The 27,574-nt window shown below is 47.0% G+C and overlaps 1 protein-coding gene across 1 annotated transcript; it reads left to right on the top strand.

The window, feature by feature from the left end:
* The first annotated feature begins 7,189 nt into the window (after positions 1-7,189).
* Positions 7,190-27,477, top strand: Ceacam18 (CEA cell adhesion molecule 18). The gene is made up of 6 exons (XM_006986306.3): positions 7,190-7,822; positions 9,982-10,335; positions 11,026-11,310; positions 13,834-14,109; positions 25,344-25,479; positions 27,165-27,477. Exons 1-6 carry the CDS (start codon positions 7,771-7,773, stop codon positions 27,178-27,180), a joined length of 1,119 nt encoding a protein of 372 aa, XP_006986368.1. The 5' UTR covers positions 7,190-7,770; the 3' UTR covers positions 27,181-27,477.
* The last annotated feature ends 97 nt before the right edge of the window (positions 27,478-27,574 follow it).

Raw genomic sequence — 27,574 nt, 5'->3', positions numbered from 1 at the left:
GCAGTAATAACAATGATACCATGAAATTTGCAGGCAAATGGATGGAGCTAGAAAATATCATCCTGAGTGAGATAACCCAGACTCAGGTTAAGTCTACCAACATGGACAAACATGGTATGTACCCACTTATAAGTGGATACTAGATGTAAAGCAAAGGATAACCAGACTGTACCCCACAGCTCCGGAGAGGCTAGCTAACAAGAAGAACCCCAAGAGGAACACATAGATTGCCCTGGGAAGGGGGAATGGATGAGATCTCCATGAGTAAACTGGGCATGATCAGGGCAATGGAGGGTAGGGGATAGGGGATGAGAACATAAGGGAACAGGATGGTTGAGCTGGAACAGGGATAGAGGGGGAAAGCAATGAAAGAGATACCATGACAGAGGGAGACGTCATGGGGATAGGGAAGTTCCCAAGGAAACTACTAGGATGACCCCACCTTAGACTACTAGCAATACTGGAGAGGGTGGGTGCCTAAACTAGCCTACCCTGGTAATCAGATTGGTGAATACCCTAACTGTCACCATAGAGCATTCTTCCAGTAACTGATGGAAGCAGATGCAGAGATCCACATTCAAGCACCAGGCTGAGCTCCAGGAATCCGGCTGAAGAGAGAGAGAGAAGAGGGATTCTATGAGCAAGGAGCATCAAGGTCATAATGGGGAAACCTACAGAGACAACCAAACCAAACTAGTGGGAACTCATGAACTGTGGACCAATAGCTGTGGAGCCTCCATGGGACTGGACTAGGCCTTCTGCATGGATGAGACAGTTATGTAGCTTGATCTGCTTAAGGGGCTCCCTGGCAATGGGATCAGGATTCCATCCCTAGGGCACAAGCAGGCTTTCTGGAGCCCACTGCCTATGATGGGACACCTAACACAGCCTTGGTGCAGGGGGAGGGGCTTGGATCTGCCTCAACTGAGTGTATCATGATCTGTTGACTCACCATGGGAGGCCTTACCTTGGAGGAGGTGGGAATAGGTGGTAGGATGGGGAAAAGGCTGGGGGGTAGGAGGAGGAAGGGGAAGGGATCTGTGGTTGGTATGTAAAATGAATAGAAATGTCTTAAAAATAAAAAGAAGAACTAGTTAGGAACAAGCCTAAGCTAAGGTAATGCTTCCATAATTAATAATAGGTCTCCATGTCATTATTTGGGGCTGGTGGCAGCAAAGCAAGTCCATCTACATGTGGCATCCAATGTGGAGGCTTGAATATCCAAACACAGGACTTGATAAAGCTAAGAAAAGTTCTGGAAATGGATCTGAATGTGGCTTCCTAGTCCTGCGGTCTCTCGGGCAGGTGGGTGCTTGGTGGCACACAGAGGTTTGGCTACTGGCTGCTGCCTGCAGGCTAGAGCTAGCTGCTGGTGCTTTTGTTAAGCTGACATGACAGTTTAAGGTTTGTCTCACACAGTCAGAGAATGCTGCAGGTACTTAGTAAAGTCAGGTCCAGACATAGAAAACTTCTAAAAAGGTACAATCTGTTTTAAGATGTGCTTAGATGCTGAAGAAAGAAAAGAAAATAGGTATAGAAAAAATAAATGGTTTAAAAATAATAAAGTCTTTAAAGAGAGAGTAAAGTAATTAAAACAAATAGCCACATAAAGATGGAAAATACACAGGGTGTCTGGATCTTGTATGGTGTTTATTGACTTTGAATTTTTTAAATGCTAATGTACAAAAAAACAATAGTTGCTGAGAGACATTGGAGTATAGAAACTGCTAAATTAAACCAATCTATATATTTTGAGAATGTCTTAACTTCAAAATGGAAGTCAGAAAATATGTTGCATTGGGAGGGAGGTTATGCCTTTGTTTCCAAAGGAAACAAAAGTTATGATTCTTTCAAAATTAATAAAGATCAGATTTGACTGGGGAAGACCTCCTGAAATTCTTGGCTACAGACATAAAGAAAAAAAATGAAAGATTATATGACAGGTGACATATATGCTGATCCCTTGAAATGGAAATAGTTCTGATACTAGATGAGACATGATAAATCTTGTTGGCTACAGAGTCCTCATGACTTATTATTACATGCCATCCTTTCATATGGCATGGATAGAGGTTTGGTTATACAGTCCAAAAAGACTTATAAAGTTGACAGATACCTTTTACCTGCTCAAACATAAAACAGAAAAAAATCATCTTTAGCTGACCTGTACACACTGCACATTCCATACTTGTGTTAATGCAGATATATGTCACCTTTAAAAGTTTATGTGTTTTCAGAAAGAAAAAAATAAACCCAGATACCAATGAAGACAAACAAGTAGCCTAGGTGATCCAGCCTCTCAGAATGCCTCTGTTGCAGTTTCTTCAAAATTCTATATTCAGAACAACTTGAAAGCTGAGATGGTCCAGCCTCACAGACTACTGTAGTCAAGACTTCAGATAAGCACTACACTTAAGTCACACAGAGACTAACAAAAAATAGTACAGCTAGCTCTTCCAGAACTGGACCATTGTCCCAATTTTCTCAGGTCTGCCAGAAATGCCATTACTCCCAGACAACAGGAAGCAGTCTAGAGAACATAATGCCCACATTGCCAAGAGGTTTCATGGATGGTTTTGGGTTATTCAATGGATTATGGATGTTTGTTATTGTTTAGGGGGGTTGGTTGCAAATTGTTACTGGTCATGATAAGGGAGGAAACTAAGCAATTGAAGTTAGATTCAAGGATCTCTTTCTGAGAAGAAAAAGGGGTATATGTAAAGGATGAGATAAAAGGGTAGATTATTGAATCTACTTTAAACTAAAAAGCAATTATTAATCTCAAATATTTTGTATTGGTATGAATTTTTGTATATTGATACAAATTTAAGGTTATTTTTGTTAGAGCATACCCTATATATGTTTCTACTCTTGTTTAAGGTATTTTTTATATTGATACAAATTTAAGGCTATTTTTGTTATGTTATACTGTATGTATGTTTCTACTCTTGTTTAAGTTATTGTACCTATGCAGCTCATTTAAAAATGTAATGTATAATTAAGAAATACAGGTTAATAGTTAGTCATTTATAATAATTAAACTTGTAGTCATGTTAGGTATATTTTCAAGGTTAAGCAGATGTACTGGCTGGTTTTGGGTCAACTTGACACAAGTTTGAGTCATTAGAGGAAGAAGCCTCAGTTGAGGAAATTCCTCAATGAGATTCAGTTGTACGGCATTTTCTCAATTAGTGATCAATGGGGGAGGGCCCAGCTGATGGTGGGTTGTACCATCTTTGGGATGCTGGTCTTGGGTTTTATAAGAAGGTGGGCTGAGCAAGCCAATGGGAAGCAAGCCAGTAAGGAGCTCCTCCTCCACGGCCTCTGCGTCAACTTCTGCCTCCAGGATCCTGCTTAGTTTGAGATCCTGTTCTGACTTCCTTCAGTGATGAATGGCAATGATGAAGTGTAAGTCAAATAAATCCTTTCCTCCCCAACTTGCCTTTTGGTCATGGTGTTTGGTCACAGCAATAGAAACCTAACTAAGACAGCAGAGATATATTTTAGATAGGTAGGTGATCTTCAAACACTTTAGAGACCTACAGAATATGGCATTTAGGCTGTATTAACCTAAGGTTTTTCATGACAGTGAGACATATCTGCTCCTGGCAACACTTATTTACTTCATAAAAGGATGATAGGCATCAAAAAACCTCCATATGGAGTTTGCCTTTATTGTGGAAAAGCTAGCCACTGGGCAAGAAACTGCCCTTGCCTTGGCTGCTGACAGTTGCTGTCCAAACTGGACAAGCAGGACACAGAAGAAAGTGACTGCCAGACTTTGCCAAGACAAGGTAGGACAGTCCTTCAAAATTCCTGCTTCACAGAAAAGTCTGTCAGATATTCTAGGCCTGTAGGCCAAAGATGGATGCCCCACCATTGCAAAGAAACTTTGGTTGACTGTCCAGGCAGCCATCTGTTTCTATCATTTCTATAGTTTTGGAAGATATTTGCTCTGCACTTCCTGTTTACTCAGGTAATATTATATCCTTCTCAGGTCTCTGATGGGGTTAAAGACCCAATAGTTATAGTTACAATTTTCCTTGTTACCAAATTCAGAGAAGAAAAAAAAACTCACAAAAGAGGTGTAAAGTACATAAGGTTGAAAGACAAAAGCTTAAGTTGTTTAAGAAAATGTTTTGAAGTCTGAAAAATAGTTTTGGGTTAGTAATACAAGTTAGGTTAGTAAGTAAATTAGATACAAAACTTTTGACTCACCAAGATAGGATAGTTAATGGAATAATTTCTCTAAATTTGCCAAATACAGATAGACTGGACATTTTAAATGTAATTCTTACCTGATAGTTGTTCTTATGTATATAATTTTACTGTGTTAGAGTTAAAACCTTCCCTTTTTATTTAAAGAAAAAGGGGGAAATGTTGTGGGATATTTGTACACTGTGAAGATGTATTGCTATGATTGGTGTATAAGCTGGATGGCCGTGAGCTAGGCAGGAGGTGTAGGCAGGACTTCCAGGCACAGCAAGAACTCTGGGAAGAAGAAAGGCAGAGTCACCAGCCAGACATGGAGGAAGAAGCAGGATAGGCAGTATGGCCATGAGACAAAACATAGATTTAAGAACATGAGTTAATTTAAGTTATAACAACTAGTTAGGAATAAGCCTAAGCTAAGGCTGAGCTTTCATAATTAATAATTATTCTCCATGTCATTATTTGGGACTGGTGGCAGAAAAGAAAATCCATCTACAGTGGTTTTAATTTTTTTTAATGAGTGATTTTCAAGATTTATTTTTATTTTCAATAATTTGTGTGTTTGTGTGGGTTCAAGGAGTGGATAATATGCATAGTGTGTGCAGATACTCATGTAGTCCAGAAGAGGGCATCAGGTCCCCTGGTGCTGGAGTACAAACAGTTGTAAGTAGCCTGATATAGATTCTGGGAACCAAAACTCTAGGGTCCTCTGGAAAAGCAGTACTCTCTTAACTGCTTAGCCATCTCTCCAGCAACCCACACACACATACATTTTGAGGTTTTCTTTGTTTGTTCATGTGTGTGTATGTATGCCTCTGTGAGTTTATGTGCCCTGTATGCATGCAGAAGCCCATGGAGGTTAGAAGAGGGTATTGGCTCTGGAGTTATAAACAGCTATGATGTGCCATGTTGGTGCTGGGAACCAAATCTGGGTCTTGTGCAACAGCAGCAAGTGCTCTTAACTGCAGAGCCATCTTTACAGCCTCGTGATGATTAATAATGTCAACTTAATGATCTGGAAATGGAGTATGTCTCTGAGGGTGTATCCAGATAGTTAGGTCATGAGAGCTCTGATGTAACCACTGGGCTTGTCCTATTATAGGAAGGTAGAAAAAGGCAATAGGTAGGTCCTAGCTGGAGCGCAGTAGGTCTGTGTGCTGGCTGGGTTTTTATCAGTTTGGCACAAACCAAGACATATTTGAGAAGATGAATCTCAATTAAGAAAATGCCTCCCCCAGATTGCCTTTAGGCAAGACTGTAGGGCATTTTCATGGCTAATAATTAATGTGGGAAGTCCCAGCTCACTGTGGGTGGTACCACCTCTAGGCAAGTGGTCCTGGGTTGTGTAAGAAAGCAGACTGAGTAAGCAAGCAAGTAAACAGCACTCCTTCACGGTCTCTGCTTCAGCTCCTGCCTCCAGGTTTCTGCTCTGACTTCCCTCAGTGGTGGCTTGTTACCTGAGAGCTGTAAGCTAAAATAAACCCTTTCCTCCCCAAGTTACTTTGGGTCATAGTGTTTTATCACCGCAATGGGAAGAGCAAGCTATGGTCTGTTTATACCAGCACCATGGCCTGTGTCGTTTCCACAGCTGCCCTGGGTGGCAGGGATTTTCTCCTTTGTTTTAAGCCTAAAGGGCTGCTTCATATATGTGGTTTGTTGCCAGCTGTGCCTTCTGTGTGTAGTAATTCACAAGGTTTTCATTGAGTGGAGCTAGTACAGGCCTTTAAAAATGGCCTGATGGCAACGGGAGCGGGGCTGCCCTGGTGCTTTGGCTGGCTCTTGGGAACCCATTCCTCATGCTGGACTGACTGACTGCCTTGCCCAGCCTGAATACGGGGGAAGGTGCATGAGGGGGTGTGATGTGGGAATTGTGCTGTGGAGAGAAAGAGCATGAAAAGATCGATCACGACCCTGAACGGGAAAACCAGATAAAATGCAGCAGTCTTGGGCTATCAAGAGGGCTCAGCAGGTAGGAGTGCTTGCCACCAAGCCTGATTGTTAGAATTCTGCCGCCCTCACTCCAGCTGCACGTCCGCACATGTGCAGTTCAGGAGTTAAGCAAAGGGTCTTGTGTCTTACATCGTCAGCGTGTGCTGGTGACTACATGCGCACGGTGTGGTCACACAATCAGCGCATGCGTGGTGTAGCTCCATACGCCCACCTGCACATGCTCACAGTAAAAAGCCAGACGCAGACCCCACCCTCTCTCTGTTCTATTTCCTCTTCCCCCACCATCTTCCTTTCCGCACATGCTCCTTCCCAGGCCTGGTTCTCCTGTACCCCACCCCCACCCCTCTTCCTCCTAACAAAGCTCCGATACTGATACTGGGTTCTCTTGTGGCCATGACCTTTCTGCATGGTAACCAGCACCAGTAACCAGCGCTGTTTTCTTTCTTTGGTGCTGTGACGTTTGGCAGTTCCTTTCTCGGCTTTCTCATTTCTCCCATTGCACACCTTATATGCCACAGCTGAAACTTGACTGCTGTGGGGTTGGGAGCCTTGCTCTCCAGATGCTTAAGTTTTAGCCCTAAGGTCAGGGAGCTCTGGGAGACAAGAAACGGATTTTATTCCCTGTCTTGAATTTTTTTGATGTTTGCTGGCTTGAGGACAGCTTTAAGAAGACCCACCAGGAGGCAGGCTGTAAACTGAGCTCTGGCTAGAGAGCCATCCTGATTACTGTGACCCCCACGTGGGTCCTGATCGGAAACTTATTTGCATGCATCCTAGCCTGCTTCCAGACCTGTCTGCGCCTCTCAGTAAGAGGAAGAGAGTGGGAGGGGTTAGGAGAGCCAGGCTTGGGCCTACAGGCACTGGCATCTCCCCCTCCCTCCCTCCCTCCCTCTCCCTCTCCCTCTCCCTCTCTGTCTCTCAACAGACAAACAAACAAATAAATAAATAAATAAATAAATAAATAAATAAATAAATAAATAAAATGTTTTAAAAAACATAGACACTGTCCGGCGGTGGTGGCGCACGCTTTTAATTCCAGCACTCGGGAGGCAGAGGCAGGCGGATCTCTGAGTTCAAGGCCAGCCTGGGCTACAAAGCGAGGATCCAGGAAAGGCACAAAGCTACACAGAGAAGCCCTGCCTCGAAAACCAAAACAAAAAACAAAAAAATAGACATGCAGAAGGCCCTGGGTTCAAACCCTAGCACACACAAAAAATGCTATTTGTGGTTGGGATATAGCTCAGTGGTAGAGCATTTGTCTAGCACGCAAGGTCCTGTGTTCAATCCCCAGAGCTGGAATAAAAATGAAACAGACACATTGTGCTCTTGCCTTTGTAACTGCTTTTCCGTATTTCCCAGTTTTTGAAAAGTAGCAAGAAGCTGGCGTTGTTGGTGTCATAAGCAGAAAAAAAAATATTAATAGGTATAAAAGTAAGATAAATTAATGCTGAAAGACAACATAAAACCATAAAGATAAGAGGTGGTTGCCACGGGTCCACCCTCCCTGCTGGGCAGAGTCCATCTTAGGAGGAGCCACAGTGGAGCGGGGAGGCCAGGGCTGGCATACTGCAGTGGAACCTCCCAAGCTCTGGAGTACCAAAGAAGCTCATGGACCTTTCCAGGCCCAACCGGAGCCCCTGGAGGCGGCTCACCCTTATAGGTAAGAGGGGGAAGAATCTTCCTTCTGAGGCTGAAGGGAGCGCAGCAAAGAGCTCAGCTGGGAAGGGGTAGAGACAGAGGTGGGAAGAGAGCCGGAGGCAGGACACTCAACGGGACTTCAGTGAGCACAGACTCATCTGGGTATATCTCACCCACAGACACAGACAGATGAGACACAGATTCAGACATGTGCATACACAAGCCACAGACACATCTGGGTATATCTCACCCCAGACACAGACAGATGAGACACAGATTCAGACATGTGCATACACAAGCCACAGCAAGAACACATGCAGAGAGACAGAGAATTCAGCTATATCCACCTGCCATGTGGACTGGTGAACTTGGACCCCCTCCTCCCTACAATCACCCCATGTTCCCTGGGGTCCCCCTATCTGTCTGGACTCCCTTCCCACCCAGCCTAGGTCCCTTTCTAACCCCCTCCTTCTCCAGGACCCTTTAAGCTCCACAGCACGCACAGCTATTGGGATCCGTTAGGAGACACAGACACCGGCTCTGAATCTCTTCGTGTTCGCCCTGCACTATGGAGTGGGGTCTCAGGCACCTCTCCCTCCCCCATGGACAAACCTCAGGCATTGCAGCGTAGGGGATACCATTTGTGTCTAAAGTGGTAGCGGTTCCCACCCCCCCCACACACCATTCATCCTCCAGGCGGCCATGCTAGGTGCTGCCCCGTACATCAGCTGGAGAGCCGTGTGCCCAGTGCTGACTGGCACAGCCAAGCCTAGTCTGCCTGGAGCTCACAGATCTGTCCTCAAACTAAAAATCTGAGTGGTCAAGGCTGCGGTATGGAGATCTCAGGATGCCAGGAAACCCAGAAATCACCTGGCCCAGGCTGGTCAGGAGACATCAGAAATAAAGATGCAGTGAGTTTACAGGGAGGCTGCAAATGGGGAGAGTGGAGCAGGATCTGTGGGTCAGGAATGGGGGACAGCAGGGGAGAGTGGAGCAGGGTCTGTGGGTCAGGAATGGGGGACAGCATACATGGAAGGCCATTGAGCAGAGGAGAGCAGGGCCACATTTGGGTTTTATTGAGATCCACATGGCCATCATGTGAAAGGCTAAGGGAAGTGGGTGGGCTGAGAGAGGATAGGGAAAAAATGGATAAAGACAGGACTGAAGAAATGGGGGGGGGGGGTGATCATTCCTGAACTGAAAACTCTTGGAGGTTTATTTTTTTATTTTATGTGTATATGTGTGTGCTCGAGAGTATGATGATCAGCATGTGTATGCAAGTATCCATGGAGGCCAGAAAAGGGCATCAGAGACCCTGGAGTTACAGTGGTTGTAAGTCACCCACTGTGGGTGCCGGGAGCCAAGGCCAGGTCCTCTTTACCCAAGCGCTCTTAACCACAGAGCCAACTCTAGACCAGCTGTACTGGGAACTCTTAATTTATAGTATTAGTTACTTTGGAGTCACTGACAATTCCTGGCAGGAACAAAGGAGGGAAGGCTTATTGGCTCTTGTTTCAGTCCAGTATATGGGGGGAGCCATGGTGAGGCGGTCCAGCATCCTGGGGGAGCCATGGTGAGGCGGTCCAGCATCCTGGGGCAGCCATGGTGAGGCGGTCCAGCATCCTAGGGCAGCCATGGTGAGGCGGTCCAGCATCCTGGGGGAGCCATGGTGAGGCGGTCCAGCATCCTGGGGTAGCCATGGTGAGGCGGTCCAGCATCCTGGGGGAGCCATGGTGAGGTGGTCCAGCATCCTGGGGTAGCCATGGTGAGGCGGTCCAGCATCCTGGGGGAGCCATGGTGAGGCGGTCCAGCTCATGGCAGCAGCAGGGTGTAGTACCATGGCATGTACTACCAGGCATGTAGTACCAGGAGCATGGAGCAGGGCAGCAGCCAGTGGCTGGACATGTGTTCTAAAGGCTTACCCTTAGTGAACTACTTCCACCTCTTAGACCCTGCCCCCAAAGACTCCACAGCCTCCCAAAATAATGCCACCAGCTGGGAACCAAGTGTCCAAAATCTGAGCCTTATGAGAGAAATTGCAGATTCAAATTCTGACAGTTATAGAATTGTTAAAATAATTACCTGGATCTCTCTGTCTCTTCCCCTCTCCTCCTCACCCTTACCCTCTCCATTCTCCTCCCCTCCGCCTCCCCCGTCCTTTCTCTTCTTTGGTTTCCTCAGCCAGCTTGCTGACCTGTGGGATTTGTCAGGCTTCCGGCCAGATCTTCATCAGCCCAGACTCACTCACAGGAATAGAGAGGTTCCGGACCATTCTGACCCTAGAAAATATCCCAGAAGATGTCCTGGAGTACAGCTGGTACCGGGACATGGACAACAGTACAGAAAACATGATTTTTAGCTATAAACCTCCCAATACGCGACACCCTGGACCCTTGTACACCGGTCGTGAGAACGTGACCCGCGCAGGTAGCCTGGTGATCAGGAGGTCAGCATTAAATGACACAGGCTACTATACCGTCGTGGTGGACACTGGCAACGGGACTCAAAGAGCGACTGGCTGGCTCGAGATTCTAAGTGAGTTGTCAGGGCAACCAATGTTCCCAATGAGAAACCGGAAACTAGCCCTAAAGACTCTGATAGGGAAATTCCTCGGAGGACTTACTGTCCAGGGTCTCAGTCACCTGAAAGTGACACTGGAATCCGTGAAGGTGGCTCTCTAGCTTTTCCTGGGGGGTGGGGGGAGGTGGATCAGTGAGTTGCCAAGAAAGCTTGAAGACCAGCGTTTGAAAGGTGGGTGTGGTGGTGCACATCTGTAAGCCCAGCACTCCTGCTGAGTCCATGGAAGTTCACGGGCCAGCCAAGCTGGGCACACAGAGGTGAACAAGTGGCCCTGCCTCGATACTCAAGGTGGCCCTTTGTCTTCCACACACGCTCAGTGGCATGCATGTGTTGGTACTCTCACTCATAAACACATGTCCTACATACAACACATATAGACACACGGAGAGGGGGAAGAAAGCGACCACTAGGCCACCTGTTCGTGACCAAGAATGTGCTGCAATTGAAGTACAGAATGACTCAGGCCCTGCCCAGGGCTCTGCAGCCCATCGCCCACCCCACCCCTCCGCCCCTGTCAGCTCCGGGGCTTCTCTTTTGCCTTATCTTAGAGCTTTTGACATCTCTCCAATATGCCGTATCTTCAACATGTCCCAAAGCTTGAAAAAGTTGACTCTATGCCTTACCTGTTCCTTCTGCTTCACCCAGAGTTGGAAAGCGACCCAGGCATCTCAGCCAATGCTTCAGCCAGTGCCGGTGTCCTGGTGGAAGGCATGGATTCTGTGGTTGCCAAATGTCTTACCAACTCCTCCAACATCAGGTGGTATGTGAATTCTGTACCAACTTCAGGCAATAACCGCATGACAATTTCCCTGGATGGCAAGACTCTGGTCATCCACAGGGTCAGTCGCTATGACCACAGTCTTCAGTGTGCCATAGAAGATTTCCCAGAAATACTTCAGAGGAGTGAGGAGATACCGCTGCGTGTGGCCTGTGAGTGGACAGGGTGCTGGGGGAGGGAGTGGGAGAAGCCAGGGGTAGACTCTGGTATATACTGACTGAGGAGAAAGGCTGAGCCAACCTGCAACCAGCTTGATGTGGTTAAAATCCCAGCTCTGGCCATTCAGCTCTGTGGTCCCCATGGGGTGTTGGGCTTTAGGAGAGGGATGTGATCCCCATTCTGAGATTAGAAATGGCCAGTATCAGTTTACTGAGGTCTGTTGGTCGGTTTGCTTGCTTGCTTGCTTGCTTGCTTGCTTGCTTGCTTGCTTGCTTGCTTGCTTGTTTTTTAAGAGAGGCATGTGGGGCTGGGAAAGCGCTGTCCTTGAACAAGCATGAGGACCTGAACTGGGATCCCCGACATTTGTATAAATGCTGAGTGGGGTGGTGTGTGCCTGTAGTTCCAGGACTTGGGAGGGGGAGCAGAAAGACCGCTGGAGCTCACTGGCCAGCCAGCCTGGCCAGAATAGATGAATTTGAGGTCAGAACGACACTTTGTCTTGTTTGTTTGTTTGTTTGTTTGCTTGCTTGTTTTGTTTTTTTGTTTTTTTGTTTTTTAAAGAGAGAGAAAAAGAAAGGGCATGGAGATGGGTTTGTGAGGTGGTGGGGAGGATCTGAGGGGAGCTGGAAGAGGAGAAAATCATAATAGAATATATTGTATGAAAACAATTTTTTTCAAAAAAAAAATAAAGACGACTCAAGAGTAGTTGAGGGATGCATGTGATGTTGACCTCTAACCTGCACATGTAAGTCATGTATGCACCCACACCTTCATGCACATGTGTATAAATCTACCACACATACCACATAATTCATAAACACACACACACACACACACACACACACACACAAACAGGAGCAGATTACAACTGACCTTTTATTATTTTTATTTCAAATCACAATTTTACCTTTTTATTCGCTTTTATTTATGTGTATATCTGTGTAAGTATATACTGTGTGTGTGTGTGTGTGTGTGCCAACAGAGGCCAAAGAGAGTATTAGGTCTCCTGAAGATGAAATTAAAGGCAGTTATGAACTGCCTGCTGTGGGTGCTGTAACCAAACTCAGGTCCGTTGTAAGAACAAGTGCTTGACGTTTTTTAAAAAAAAAATAAAAAAAAAAAATAAAAAAATAAAAAAAAAATAAAAAAAAAAAAGAACAAGTGCTCTTAGCCACTGAGCCATCTCTTCATCTCTAATTATGTTTAGATTAATTTTTAGTTATTAACTCTCTGAAACCTTCAGATCTGTTCATGGATTTTGTTCTTTTCTTCTGAATTTAGGTAAGTCACCTTCACTTTTTGTAGCTCGAATTCCAATTGGTCTTAATAATAAAAACCTAGAGTCAGATGTTGGGGTAAAAGCTGTAAGATCAGAGAAGCAGAGCAGCCGGCCACCAGAGAGTTCTTACCTCTAGGACTCCTCAGACCGAAAAGGGGGCCGAGCTCCTGTCTCCATCTCGCCTTATCACTTCCTTTCTCCACCCAGCCATATCACTTCCTGTTTCTTCCTCCCAAGTGCTGGGATTAAAGGTGTGAGCCACCACTGCCTGGCCTCTATGGTTAACCAGTGGCTGACGCTCTGATCTCCAGGCAAGCTTCATTGATTAGAGCACAAACAAAATATCACCACATTTTTTATTCTTGCTCCAGTTGCATGGATTATGCTCCCTCAACAGCAAGTTGGATTTAAAAACTTACTCATGGTGTGGGATACAGTTCGGTGACAGAGCCCCAGAACAGAACCCTCCATGACGGGTTGGGGTGTAGCTCAGTGGTGGGGTGCAGGCCTAGCTTGCATGAAGCCACGTGATCCCAAGCACAGCAGCAGCAGCAGCAACAACAGATACGAGGAACTAATAAACACCCATCCAGAATCTTTCAGCACTCAGAACTGTCTTTAACATTTAGTTTCAACTGAAAATCATAATCAGACATCTCAGATGGTTTTCACATTGTAGTTAGGAACTGCTCAGTGCTCCTCCTGTTTCCTAAGATGGAGGCTGTGACACCATCTGAAGGAAGCTAATTCACAGGAGGACAGACAGCTTCTGTCCTCCATGCTCCTGTTCATGGGTTTCTGGCTGAAACCAAGACTGGGCCCCTAGACTGGGGCTAAGCCCTGACTACTTGCTGCTGTTGTATGAATAGGGAACTTGAACCCTCTTCCTCTCCTCTGAGATTTGCATCTGTAAGATGGTCATTTCTGGAACTGAATGACATAAATTTTGTGGATTACACACTTGTGAAATATGTACAGAGCTTAGCTTGGTTCCTTTCACATAGTTGGTGTGGTGAGTTTTTCTGCTTTGCTCTGTGTCTTTTGCTATGGTGTGTGGGGCTACCAAGGTTTATCCCATAGGAGGTACAAGAACTCAGCAAGGAAGCTGCCATACCTGTTTCAGCTGTCACCTGGGGTGGCTCATTTTACATAGAGGGACACTTTGTGTCTGGAGGACAGGATGCCATCCTAAGAGTGATCAGAAGTATAGCTGTGGTCTTCTGCCCTGTCTCTGCAGATGGGCCAGACTATGTATCACTGAGGACCCAGCCCGATGTCTTCAATGGTGTGCTGACTGCTGTTACTGGCTCCACTGTGAAGCTGAAATGCACCTGTTTCTCCAGGCCAGAACCCAAGTACCACTGGATCCATAATGGCTCCCTCCTAAGTGTCTCAGAGGAGAACATGACCCTCCCTACTCTGTCCTGGGAGCAAATGGGCAGTTACCGGTGTATTGTGGAGAACCCGGAGACCCAGCTGGCCTTCTACAGGGAGGTCACCATCCAGCCACCTCGTGAGTGCAATCACCATACTTTCCAGACTTTTCCTCCCATGTTTTTGTCTAGGCAATTCCCATGTCAAGAAGCCCCTCTTACGACACGCCACTCACAGCTGACTGGTCAGCACAGGACACACCAAGACTAAGCTCTCAACACAAAGTGTTGGTTTTACTCGGCCCTCCTACCCTGTGAGGAAAAGTCATGAAACACAACAAAAACCCACTATCAAGAGTTTTGTTAGGAAGACAAAAGGACAGGATGTGATCAGGCCTGCTGAAAAGACACATGAGGAGGAGAGGGAGTGTACATGGGATCTGCCTTTTAAGGACTACCCCACACATGCACACATGGGCCCACATGGCTATTCCACACATGTGCATAGATTACATGGTCATGCTGTGCACAATTTATGTGACCATGCAGTGCATGGGTTGCATAGGACATGTGACCCAGAAATGAGTAGGCGGAAATGACTACATGTCCCACCCAGACATGCACGATCATGGGGGCATGGCTAGAATTCCTATAATCCCAAACTCTTTGTTTTTGTAAAAGATGGCGGATGAGCGGGTATGGGATGTTGTTTCTCCCAAAAACTGCTTCCAGCTGACTTGGTGGGCATCGGTTGGCTCTTAGGGGGATAGGAAAGGGGACTTTTGAGGTAGTTAGGCATCCTGGGATGGTGGGCTGTCGTCTGCTGCCCTGAAGTTGTCCATCTTTCTTGGCTTGGGACTCTGGCTGCTTGAGTCTGGGAGGGTGCTGGTAAGACAGAGAAAAGCTTAGAAAAAGAACTTTTTTATTTTTTCTTTGGGGGCGTCCCCAGGGTGAGAGAGGGGGTCCCAAGACCAGGAAAGTTTGATTTTTGCACTTATCTGAAGCAGATCCAACCTATCCAGGTGGATTCAAGCTGGTTTCTGGAGCTTAGAAAAATTTTGAACATATTAAGAAGCAGCCATGAGAAAATTAAAGTCTTGGGCTGGTGACCATTACATTGTAGTCTTTAGTACTTTGTTTATATTGGTGTGTGTGTGTGTGTGTGTGTGTGTGTGTGTGTGTGTGTGTGTGTGTGTGAGAGAGAGAGAGAGAGAGAGAGAGAGAGAGAGAGAGAGAGAGAGAGAGAGAGAGATTTGGAACATGTTTTTAATTTTTACCTGAGATAAGCTTTATCAGAGACAGATTATTTAAGGCACCTATTTCTTTTATTAGTTTAGCATCCAGGAGACACAGGTGATCAATTGCTGAGAGCATTTAACAGTAATAGATGGTTATATTAAAGTCTGTTTTTGCAGAGCCCAGACCCTTTGGGGTCTGGGGGTGTAAATACCTTCGGACTGTTACTGTTCCTTACCACCTGGGTATATCTGATGGTCCTCGGCCTCCAGCCCTATGGTGATCTTGTAACAGTTAGCCGAGTAGTTAATTAGGAATAGCAACCAGAAAGGAAGAGCGTATGAGGTGATACCTCATTCTTCTGGAATTGGTGACAAGGCAGTGGATCCTGGTGTCCTCTGGAACTTGAGAGAGCCGGGCCCTGTCTGTGTCACTACGTATTAGAGATTTTTCTGGGATGGAGGTGAGATAAAAGGTTTCATATGAGACAGGTGGACCCAGTGAGGAAAGCCCTCAAGTTTAGCAGCTGTAGGGGTTACAAGAATTACCTTGAAGGGTCCCTGCCATTTAGGGGAAAGGGGAGGAGGGTGCTGGCCTGGAAGGGAAAGAAGAACCTGATCCCCAGTGTGGATTGGGGGTGGGCAAGGACTGTCACATGGCTGAGGTAAGGAGTGGTCTGCGAAGTTCCACAGGATAGACCTTAGGTGACACAGCAGGCGGGTTAACAGGCTATCTGGAATGGTTGGAGGGTTGGATAGAAGACCTGGTGTTAGAACCGGCCTTCCATACATTAGTTCAAACGGAGAAATTGAAAGAGGCTTCTTGGGAAGAGCCCTGAGCCTGAAAAGAGCTAGAGGCAATAATCTTATCCAGTCAAGGTGAAGTTCCTGTGACATTTTAGTAAGAATAGATTTTATTTCTTTCTCCTCCCCGCCCCCCGGAGCTGAGGACCAAACCCAGGGCCTTGCGCTTACTGGGCAAGCGCTCTACCACCGAGCTAAATCCCCAACCCCAATAAGAATAGATTTAAAAGACCAGTTGGTGCGCTCCACCTTCCCTGAGGACTGAGGATGGTATAGGATATGAAAATGCCAAGGAATATTGAGAGCCTTAGCTAGTGTCTGAGAAATCTGGGAGGTGAACTCTGGACCATAATCAGACTGAAGAGAGGCAGGAATCCTAAACTGAGGAATAATTTCTTGGAGAAAGAGATCTGCAACTGTCTGAGCCTGTTTATTAGAAACTGGGTATGCCTCTACCCAGTTCAAAAATGAGTCCACCATCACGAGGAGATATTTAATTCTCCTGACAGTGGGCATATGGGTAAAATTAAGCTGCCAGTCGGTCCCTGGAAGGGAACCTCTAGGCTGGAGGGTGGGAAAAGGCTGACTTCTGTACTTGGTATTGGGGTCTGTCCTTTGGAAAATCTCACAAGAGGCAGTAATAGTTCTTAAGAACTGTAAGTCCTCAGAGGTGGGCTGCAAGTGAGCTTTCACAAACTGAGACAGAACAAGACCATTGGGGGAAAGAGCTGGTGTAGATAGGACAGAATTTGCCTAGTGTCAGGGGTTGCCTATGAGGGTGTGGGCTGCACTCTATGGATTCCCTGCGGTGGGTGGGGTGAGACTTGGCCCTGGAGGGCCGCTGTCCTGGCTGCCTGGTCAGCCTGGTTATTTCCCTTGGAGATGATGGAGCTGTCAGTCTGATGAGACCAGCAGTGGACAATTCCTATAGCCTTGGGGAGGTGGGAAGCCTTTAGCATGGCCATTATTTGACCTGAATTAGATATGGATCCTCCCTTTGTTGCAAGGAGCCCACTCTCTTTCCAGATAGTAGCATGGGACAGGAGGATATGGAAAGCATATTTGGAGTCTGTGTAAACATTGGGATTGCCCCTGTGCCAATTGGAAGGCACGGGTGAGAGCTATCAGCTCAGCCTGTTGGTTAGTGGTGTGTGTGGGTAATGCCTGTGTTTCTATCACCTCAGTATCTGACACTATGGCATAGCCCACTTTATGGGTCCCCTCATGTAAGAAGGAGCTGCCATCTCTGTACCAGGTATGAGTGGCCTGGGGCAATGTGCCCTCCTGCATGTGTGAAGGGTAAGGCAACAGTTCCTCCAAGGTTTCGGTGCAGGAATGAGAAGGAGAATAGTTAACGTTAGATTACGGGAGGAGGCTTGAAATATTAAGAGGTGGACAAGTCTGGAAAATAAGTGTGACATCTTCTAGTAATGCCACCTGGAGAGAAAGAAGCTGGGATGGAGGTAAAGTTTGTAAGCCTTTATAAGCTAAGAGATGGGACAGGTTATGGTGAGAGAAGACAGTAATAGGTGACCCAAAGCTTAGCTTCTTTGATTCTCAAATAAGGAGCTCTGCAGTTGCTAAGGCATGGATGCGAGGTGCCCAGCCCTGACTGGTAAGGTCTAACTTCTTTGACAGATAGGCTGCAGGTGCAAAGGAGGGTCCCAGCTGATGCCCTAGAGTTCCTAGGGCAAATCCCTCCTTCTCTGCTACGTTAGGTCTGGAAGGTGAAGTGCTGGGGCCTGGAAGAGAGCCTGTTGGAGCTTCTGGAAAGGTTTAGTAATGGGGTGAAGGAAGGGCTCATGTGGGGAGCTCAGAGCTGTCTCATATAAGGGGCAAGCAAGGAGAGAAAAAGATGGAACCCAGGACCATTAGAAGCCAGTTATTCCCAGAAAGGACAGAATCTCCTGTTTAGTGGATTTAGAGACTGGATTAGATGCTTTCTATCTACAGTGATAGCCTTGGGGGTTGGGGTAATGGTTAGACCCAAATAGGTGACCTGGGGAGTGGACAGTTGAACTTTGGAGGGGTATATCCTATAACCTCGGCTGGACAAGAAGTTTAGGAGAGCAGAGGTGTTAGTTTAGTTAACTTGTAAGGATGGGCTGTAGAGGAGAATGTCATCTACATACTGTATTAGTTTAGAGCCAGGGAAAGACAGAGAAAGCAGGTCAGAGGCCAGAGCCTGACCAAATAGGTGTGGACTGTCTCTGAATCCCTGTGGCAGAACAGTCCAGGTCAGCTGTGTGGACAGGTGAGTGTCAGGGTCAGTCCAGGTGAAAGCAAAGATATTTTGAGACTGAGGCCTGAGAGGAATAGAAAAGAAGGCATCCTTGAGGTCTAGAACTGAGAAGTGAGAGGTTCCTAAAGAGATAGAGGACAGGAGAGTATAAGGGTTAGGCACTACTGGATGGAGAGGGACCACTGCAGAGTTAATGAGCCAGAGGTCTTGAACCAGGCAGTAGGTTCTATTAGACTCTTTAACTGCAAGTATGGGGGTTTTAAAAGGTGAAGAAGTTAGGCAGAGCAGCTTTTTTCTGAGGTCAGAAATGATAGGCTTAAGTCCTCTTAGGCTCTGGAGTGAGAGAAGGTACTGAGCTTGGGTGATATATCTGGTAGGGTCCTGTAACTGGATAGTCATAGGCAGATGGTGCCTAGCGATAGAAGGATTCTGGGTGTCCCAGACTTTGGGGTCCACCTGAGAGACTGGCAAGGGAAATGAACTGATAGAGTTAGTAGGTTGGGTGGCTAGGAGGAGGAGGAGAGGAGCTTCTGGCGAGTCTGGAGTGAGGCAAATGTGGGGAGCAAATGAAATAGATGCTCCTACCTTAGCTAGAAAATCCCTTCCTGTTAGAGGCACAGGGCAGGTTGGCACCACCAAGAATGTGTGTGTAAGAGGGATGCCCCTGAGAATACAATTAAGTGGTGGGATCTGATGCGGTAGGTAAGGCTGTCCCCTACCCCGACAATAGGGAAACGAGGAGAGGTGGGACCTCAAAACTCCCTCAGGACTGAGTAAGTGGCTCGGTGTCCAACAGGAAGGAAATGGATCACCTCCTGGGTTCCCTGTGAGCCTGTAGGCAAGCCCAGGAGGTCTGCTGGAGGTCTTTGTTTGATGTCCCCATGCCACGAGGTGCATGAGGGCAGTCAGCTGACCAGTTATCTCTCTAGGCGGCACTTCGATCAAGGCTCAATTGATGGCCCAAGCGGCAGGGCATGCACTAGCCCATGTGGCCTTTTCTAGCACACATTTAAAACAGGGACCTGGGTGCCCTTATGCGCTGCTCGGATGGCGCGTGCCAGCATTTGGCAGTTCTGTTCATGAGCTTTTCATCTCTCCCATGGTACCTTAAATGCCACAGCTGAAACTTCTGCCTGTGGGGTCAGGGGACCTCTCTCCAGATGCTTAAGCTTAGCCCTGATGTCAGGAAGCTCTGGGAGACATGAGATGGATTTTATTCTGTATCTTGAATTATGGGTTTTTGGTTTTTTTTTTTTTTTGATAGTTTGTTGGTTTTGAGGACAGTTTTAAAAAGACCCCCTAGGAGGCAGGCTGTAAACTGATCTCTGGCTAAAGAGTCATCCAGATTATTAGACCCAATGTGGATCCTGATCATAAAACTCATTTACATGTGTTTTAGCCTGCTTCCAGACTTTTTTTTTTTTTTTTTTTTTTTTGGTTTTGGTTTTTGGAGACAGGTTTTCTCTGTGTAGTTTTGGCGCCTGTCCTGGATCTCACTCTGTAGACCAGGCTGGCCTCAAACTCACAAAGATCTGCTTGACTCTGCCTCCTGAGTGGAGTGCTGGGATTAAAGGCGTGCACCACCACCGCCTGGCAGGTTCTTTAGAATAAAGGATTCCTCAGGTTCAGGAATGCACATGGGCAGGAGAGGAAAACTCAGAAAGGGAGGGTTCAAGGGCTTAGGTAAAAGCATGAGGATAAGGTAACTCTTTGCATTTGCCCATTCACTGGCAGAAGTTAGATAATTCCTGTGAAATATCGGGATTCAAGCAGCCGTTATGCAGCCATATTTATGTAAAATAGGGATATTTAAAGCATTTCCCAGAGGAGGAGTGAGACCAAGGGGAGGAAGCCTCTATGTCCCATGACTGCAGCTGGGAGAAAAAAAAAACAAATGTGACCCAAAGCCAAAGCCTTGGGCATCCCTACGGCCAAGGATAGATCTATAAATAGGCATAAGCTGCCATGGCACTTTGTCAAGCAGAGGGTGGGGGCCAAGGCATGCAAAAACAGGGACCCTCTGGGAGTCTATCAGCATTTACTGCTTCGTCAAGCCAGAGAAATGTGTTGGCCTTATGCAGCTTGAGGATGCACCCGAGGACAGGGGTCCAACAGCACAAATTATATCTCAAACTGCAGACATGAGAGATGGCTAGAAATTTAGCCTGCAATAGGGATCGACTGTAGCCAGTAAAGGCCATGCCCAGGGTTATCCCAGTCTCAGGGACACCAGAGAGGCACCAGACACTCGGTGGCATTTCCACGGGCCCAGGAGGATGTTTACATTGGCTGAAAAGTGGGGGACTCACCAATTGCAGTAACAATTGTTGTTGTGTGCAGAAATCTGGTGGGCAGGCAAATGGAAAGTGGGCAGTCATGAATGGAGGAGAATCCTTGGCACAGGTTCCCAGGCGCAAAGTGCCAGGAGGGCCTGCTTTGCATAGCACCCAAAGTTGGTTTTATGTGGCACTCTTACCCTGCGAGGAAAAGTCATGAAACACAACAAAACCCCACTATCAACAGTTTTATTAGGGGCTGGAGAGATGGCTCAGAGGTTAGGAGCACTGTCTGCTCTCCCAGAGGTCCTGAGTTCAATTCCCAGCACCCACATGGTGGCTCACAACCATCTGTAATGAGATCTGGTGCCCTATTCTGGCCTGCAGTCACACATGCTGTTTACTAAATACATCTTAAAAAAAAAAAAGAGAGTTTTATTAGGAAGACGAAAGGACAGGATGTGCAGACCTGCTGAAAAGACACGTGAGGAGGTGAGGGAGGGCACATGAGATCTGCCTGTTAAGGACTACCCCATGCATGCACACATGGACCCATGTAGCTACTCCACGCAAGCGTATAGATCACAAGGTCATGCTGCACGCAATTTACGTGACCACACAATGCATGGATTACATAGGACATATGACCCAGAAATGACTAGGTGGAAATGACTAAGAGTCTCACCAGGGCATGAGGGATCATGGGGGTGTGGCTAGAACAATACCCCTATTCCTGTTCACCTGCCTTTTTTACAATAAGCAAAAAAGTCTGGAATGTTAGGATTCCAGTCACTCCTCCAGCTATATGACCGCACATGCACAGTTCAGCAGCCAAGCAAGGAGTCTTACGTCTTACATCATTCATACACTGCATGATTACATAATGCACGCAGCATGGTCATGCAATCTACACATACGTGGCTTAGCTCCATAAGCCCACATGTGCATGTGCAGGGAAATCCTCCCCCTTTTCTGCTCTCCTCCTCCCCACTCTCTCTCTCTCCTGCACATGTCTTTCACAGGCCTGGTCACTCTCTTCTGTGCCCCTTCTCCTCCTAGTAAAGCTCTGATACTGGTCTTTTTCATGCCTTGTGACCTCTCCTCACAGAGCAGAAGTGCCTCAGAGGGACAAAGGGCAGGGAATAAGAGACAAAGACAGGAGACAGAGAGTGAGGGAGAAGGGAGGGATATTTGCCCTGGGGAACAAAGGACTGCCTCTGGATAGACAGCAGACAGATGTGGCCCATAGACAAATGGCAGTTTATAAAGGGGAAGGGGAAAACCCTGTGTGAGGATGAGGTGTTTAGTTTTGATTGAGCGTGTTAATTAGGGTGTCCAAAAGGACACTTTTGACTGCTGGACTTCAATACTTTGATAGCTGGACCTTGGTGGTCAGCCTCAGGAGGAGGAAATGGCCAGATAAGGGAATAGACCTTGGGGGCTAGCTTTAGGAATGCAATCTAATGGTTTAGCAAGGAAGAGAGAATGGGGAAGGGCAAGGCCAGAGCCATGTTTGACATGCTCAGGCCTGCTAGAGCCCTTCAGTGACACCCTCCTCATCTTCTAAGGGCCTGTCCAAATCTGTCTACTCTATCAATCATCTGTAGTTTCCAGTCCTGAAGTCAGAGCAAATTCCACCAGAGACAAGACTGGCCAGCATTTACTTTCTATGTCTAGCCACAGTCCGGGCCTGTGTGACCATCCTGGTCTCTTGGCACAGTGAGTGATTCAATACCTCTGCCTCACAAGCAAGGAAACCCAGCCCCAGGGAGTTGAGCACCTGACCCAAGGCTCCACTGCAGATGGGAAAGTGGAGAGACTCCTTTACAAGGGACTCTGACCCCTTAGCCTTTGCCCTCAATGTATTCATATGGTGTGTGGGAATTCCCTCTGGGCTACACCTGGTCTGACTCCAGAGTGCTAGCACCTAGCCTTAATCAACCTTTTGTTTCTCTTGTTGCCCTCTATGTGAATCTTGCCCGAAAGTCTCTCAAGGATACAAGCCTATGCAAAACTTGGTTCAGGAAACCTGGGAAACCATGGTACCTGATAAATCGAAAAACTTGCACTTGGCATTATATTTTTGGATGCTTCATTCAGGTTGTTTTGAGCATATGGATATGAACTGGCTAAACTATAAATATCGAGAAAAATAAAAATGTCCTGGGCAAGCATTTTTAGAGGTTCCTTAGAGGCTATATCCCCCTGCAGCCACAAAAGGATAGATTCATTCTTAAGGAGCCTCTGAGTTTTCATTCAACAGTCCAGTCCGTCATGAACCCACAGACACACACCGCAAAAAGACAGTAACTCCCATAAGCGAAAGTAGGAAGATGGATGGAAGTCCAGACACTGCAGAAATAGTTATTTCTTGTGGTTTTAAAATCAGGAACGTGTGACAACTTTGCAAATAAGGAAAGCACCGCTTTCTCCCCAGCAGCCACAGAGCTCAGTCATTTGCTGGAAGGAGAGAAACTGACCTGTGTAGGGAGAGAGCCAAGGAAAGGGTCAGTAAGCGGTGGGGGCTCGGCCTGAGGGAAGTGAAGTGCTCACTGTGCAGTGAAGTGCTCACTGTGCAGTGAAGTGCTCACTGTGCAGTGAAGTTCTCACTGTGCAGTGAAGTGCTCACTGTGCACATGAGGGCCTGTATCCAGAACCCAGGTGAAAACGTCAGCTGTGGTGGTGTGCCTGTGATCCCAGCACTGGGGCAGGCAGAGACAGGGAGATCCCTGGAGCTCACAGGCTAGCCCGCTTTGAGAGCTCCAGGCCAGTGGGAAAGCTTGTCTTGAAAAGTGAGATGGGGTCAGATACTGTGGCATTTGGGAGGCAGAAACAGGGTTGGAGGCCAGCCTGGTCAGCAGGGCTGTACAGTGAGATCCTGTCTTAAAAAAAAATCCAACAACACACACACACACACACACACACACACACACACACACACACACACACACACACACACAAAGATGAGCTAGTAAGATGGCTCCGCAGGTGGAAGTGCTTGCTTGCCTCAAGCCTGACAGCCTGGGTTCAGTCCCGGAGACCTGCAACAGGACAAGAGGAGGGATGCCTCTCTCCAGTCGTCCTCCCACCTCCACACACAGGTGAGTAACCAAATGCAATTTTTTAAAACACACATTGGGTAACACCTTAGGAATGACATTTGAGGTTAAGCTCTTACCTTTGTATGCATGAACAAAACACACGCACATGTACACATTACACACACTCATATGTACATGCACACTTGAGCACACACACACACACACACACACACACACACACACACACACACACACACACACGATGAAAGGATTAGGATTCAAATTGTACCCCTGCTACCAATGTGTAGCAGGAGCAAGAATTGCACCATTTCCAGACTCAGTTTTCCCATGTGTAGTTTCAGGACAAGTCCCTCTACAACAGAGTTCTGTGATAATCAAAACACTGTAGAAAACTCCCCAAAAGGCGACCAGCCTGCCTGCACATCCCAGAGAAAGCTGTGAGCTGATTCAGCATGGCATACTTGTGAGGCTCCCCAGTTCATAGTTTCCCACTCCACTAAGCTTTCGGAAGGCGAAGACTAGCCAGCCATTAGCTCATCGCTTGCCCCTTAGCACGGTGTCTGCCGTGCCCATGGTGCTTTGTGTTTGTTTTCAGTGAGTTAAGGACCCTGTGTAACCAGACTTCACCCCTCATAGCTCCCTATCCTCAGGTACACTGGCCGTCTCTACTCTGTTGTCCACTCTCTGCATCTGTATTAGTTACTTCTCATTGCTGTGACAAAATCAGCGTCATGATGGAGGGGTTTATGTCAGTACGCGGTGTCAGGGAAATCATGGCATCCATCAGGAGCGTGAGGCAGCGGGTCACACTGCACCTGCAGTCAGAAAGCAGAGGAGAGTGTTGGTGTGCAGCTTACTCTTGCTCAGGCCAGGACCTCAGCCCTGGGATGGCTCCTCCCTCCTCAGTCAACCCTCTCTGGAAATGCCCTCTCAGACATGTCCAGCGGTGTGTCTCATTGGCCATTCCACATCGGTCAAGTAGGCAACATCAAGCATCATGTCCTCCCACCTGCATGCCAGCCCAGGAGGGCCAGGGCTTGGTTTTGTTTTTATTGTGTGTGTGCGTGGCATGTGCACATAGAGCGATGCGCCCCACTACAGTGCACCCGTAGAGGCCGAAGACCAGCTGTGCGGAGTCCGCTCTCCTTCCACCTTTACATGGGTTCTAGGCGTTGAGCTCAGGTCATCAGGCCTGCTTGGCAAGCGCTTCACTCACAGACCTGTCTCACTAGCCCCAAGGAATTGATTTTGATCATTGATGAATCACTGATACCTGAATCGTGCTTTGCACATAGTGGGTGTTGATAAATCTTTGAAGAACCCATACGTGGCTGAGTATGCTGGTTAGTTTTTGTCAACTTACAGAAGCCTTGATGCAGCTGGGAAGAGGGTATCTTAACTGGGAAAAATGCCTCCGTAAGACTGGCTGGTAGACAAACATGTGGGACATTTTCTTGATTAATGATTGACGTGAGAGGGCCCAGTCCACTGTGGGCGGTGTCACCCCTGGGCAACAGGTCCTGGGTTATATAAGAAAGCAAGCTGAGCAAATCATGGAGAGCCAGCCAGCAAGCAGTGGTCCTCACAGCCTGTTCCTCAGTTCCTGCTTCCAAGTTCCTGCTTGAATTCCTGTTCTGACTTCCCTTCATAACAGACTGTAAGATAAAATAAACCCTTTCCCCTCCAAGTTGCTTTTTGTCATGGTGTTTTATCACAGCCAAATAAACTCTATGTCCTGTTGTCCTCTCCTTTCAGGGCCACTACCTGCTGTCCACAGAGAATTCTCCATTTCAGGATCCTTGGTATTATTACTCATCATATTGGCAACCCTGGGCAGTGCCTTCATCTGTGGAATGCTGGTCTACACCCTGATTATATTTTGCTCCATCAGGTGACCATTGTTCAACATCATGGGGTCAGGAATCTTATGACTCAGGAGACATGGCCAGATAGAGAAACGAGCCAGGAACTGGACACCAGGGTTCATATGAGGAAGACAAATAGATTCCCAGGACGTAGCTAATGGGAGAGCTGACTCATTATGTAGGAGCTAGAGAAAGGTGCTGGAAGATGAAGGTATCTTTCAGCAGAGTAGACCATGTCTCAACTTCAGCACTGCCTGTGCTTAGGGAGAGTTAGTTACTTGAGATGTGGGGAGTAAGGCTCTCCTGTGCATGGAATGGTGTTGAGCCCTGCTCCTGGCACGTGACTGTCAGATGCCATTAGTAAAACCCACCACCACTCTGGTTTAGATAGCTAAAAATATCTCAGGCACTACAAATGTCAGGTTGGGAGCACAAATATGCCCTGGCATGAGATTCAATAGTAGTGATAGTGATGGGGCTGGAGATATGGCAAAATGGTAAAATTCTTGCTATGGAAGAATGAAGATTTAAATTCATATCCTACAGCCATGTAAAAACCATTCTTGGCAGTATGTGCCGGTAATCCCAGCTCCAGAGGATGTGATGACAGCTGTGTTCTAGGGTCTTACTGGTCAACCACCAGTCTAGTTGAAATGGTAAGCTCTAGGGTCAGTGAGAGACTCCTAAAACATAAGGGTTACCTGGACATGCCGGCACACACCTTTTATCTCAGCACTTTGGAGGTAGTGGACAGGTGGACCTCTGTGGGTTCTAGGGTAGCTGGGAGATACATAATGAGATGATGGTGTTATGGTAGCAGTGGATGGTGGTGATGGTAATGGTGAAGGAATGGTGATGGTATCTGTCAGCTTTCTGTTACTGTAACAAAATACCTGGGTCAATTAACTTATAAAAATGAAGATATATCTTGGATCACAGTTTCAGAACTTTTAATTCATGGTCAGTTGACCCCCATTGGTACTGGGCCAGTGCCAAAGCAATACATTCTGGCTTCTCACCTTGTGATGAGCAGACAGCAAAGAGAGGGGAAGGAGCCAGGCTTCCAATCCTCCCTCAGTGGTCTCCTACTTTCACTAGGCCCCTCTTAAGGGTTTCACAGCTCTCAATACCTTGGGGACTGAACCTCTAACACAAAGTTCTGTAGGGAACTTTCTGGATCCAATATACAGCAGAAATTATGGTGATAAAGTTGGCACCACTAAATGATGGTGGTGATGATGCTGACATGGGTATGGTATACTTTAAAAAGCTGGCTGAGTCTAAGCCAGTCTGTGAAACCAGCAGGCAGCATCCTCCACGCCTTCTGCTGTACTTCCTTGGTTGTGAGTGAGTTTCTCAGTTGGGTGTCATATTGTGCGGAGCAGCAAGCAGGCCTGCCTGCATCCTGGCCTTGAGTCCCCTCAGTGATGGACTGTGATCTGGAATTGTTAACTGAGACAAACCCTCTCCTCCCTACATTGTTTTGGTCTGGGTGTTTTGTCACAGCAGCAGAAGTGAAATTAGAAAGGTGGGTTATGCTAATTATTTTTCTGGCATTAAAATAAATTAATATTAAAAAGTATTGGTGGAAATGTTAGGAACTCTGAGCACGGAGACTAAGCCTGGGTTGTCTCTTCCACAGGCCTCTCTATTTCTTTCCCAGGACTTTAGGAACACAAAATGTGACTTTTCCCCTCCTTCTTTCCCATAGGAGGAACCGGACATAAGAGTTCATGGCAGACCTAGAAGAGAGCTCAGCCCAGCAAGGAGGTGAGGGAGAGAGACAAGAGAGAGTTTCCCATGGGGACCAGCTGAATCGGACTATCACAGGGTGTCTCCTGGGGAGGGAAACAGCCAGTCTCAGTGAACCAAAGAAATCCAGTCTTCTAGATGAATTGGAAGACTCTATATGGGACCTGGGTGAGGGGTGACATCATAGGTAGCCTGGCCATTAGCAGCACCATCTGCCAATCAGAGCCAGCCAAGCTGGGACAAGGTCATGAGAGCTCCAGGCTCTAATTCCAGACCCCTCCCCCCCCCCCCCCCCCCCCCGCAATGTTTCCAACTTCACGTCTTTTTCCTGACACCAAGGAATCTTGAAAGAGCCTCGAAGATGCTTGA

The sequence above is a fragment of the Peromyscus maniculatus genome, chromosome 1 (genome assembly GCF_049852395.1).
Source record: "Peromyscus maniculatus bairdii isolate BWxNUB_F1_BW_parent chromosome 1, HU_Pman_BW_mat_3.1, whole genome shotgun sequence".
Lineage (NCBI taxonomy): Eukaryota > Metazoa > Chordata > Mammalia > Rodentia > Cricetidae > Peromyscus > Peromyscus maniculatus.
This window is presented reverse-complemented; position numbering and strand designations above follow the sequence as displayed.

Coding starts and splice junctions, on each gene's coding strand:
- Ceacam18 (XM_006986306.3), top strand. CDS start 7,771: ATGGACCTTTCCAGGCCCAACCGGAGCCCCTGGAGGCGGCTCACCCTT. Junction 10,336..11,025: donor TGGCTGGCTCGAGATTCTAA/GTGAGTTGTCAG, acceptor TGCTTCACCCAG/AGTTGGAAAGCGACCCAGGC. Junction 14,110..25,343: donor GGTCACCATCCAGCCACCTC/GTGAGTGCAATC, acceptor CTCTCCTTTCAG/GGCCACTACCTGCTGTCCAC.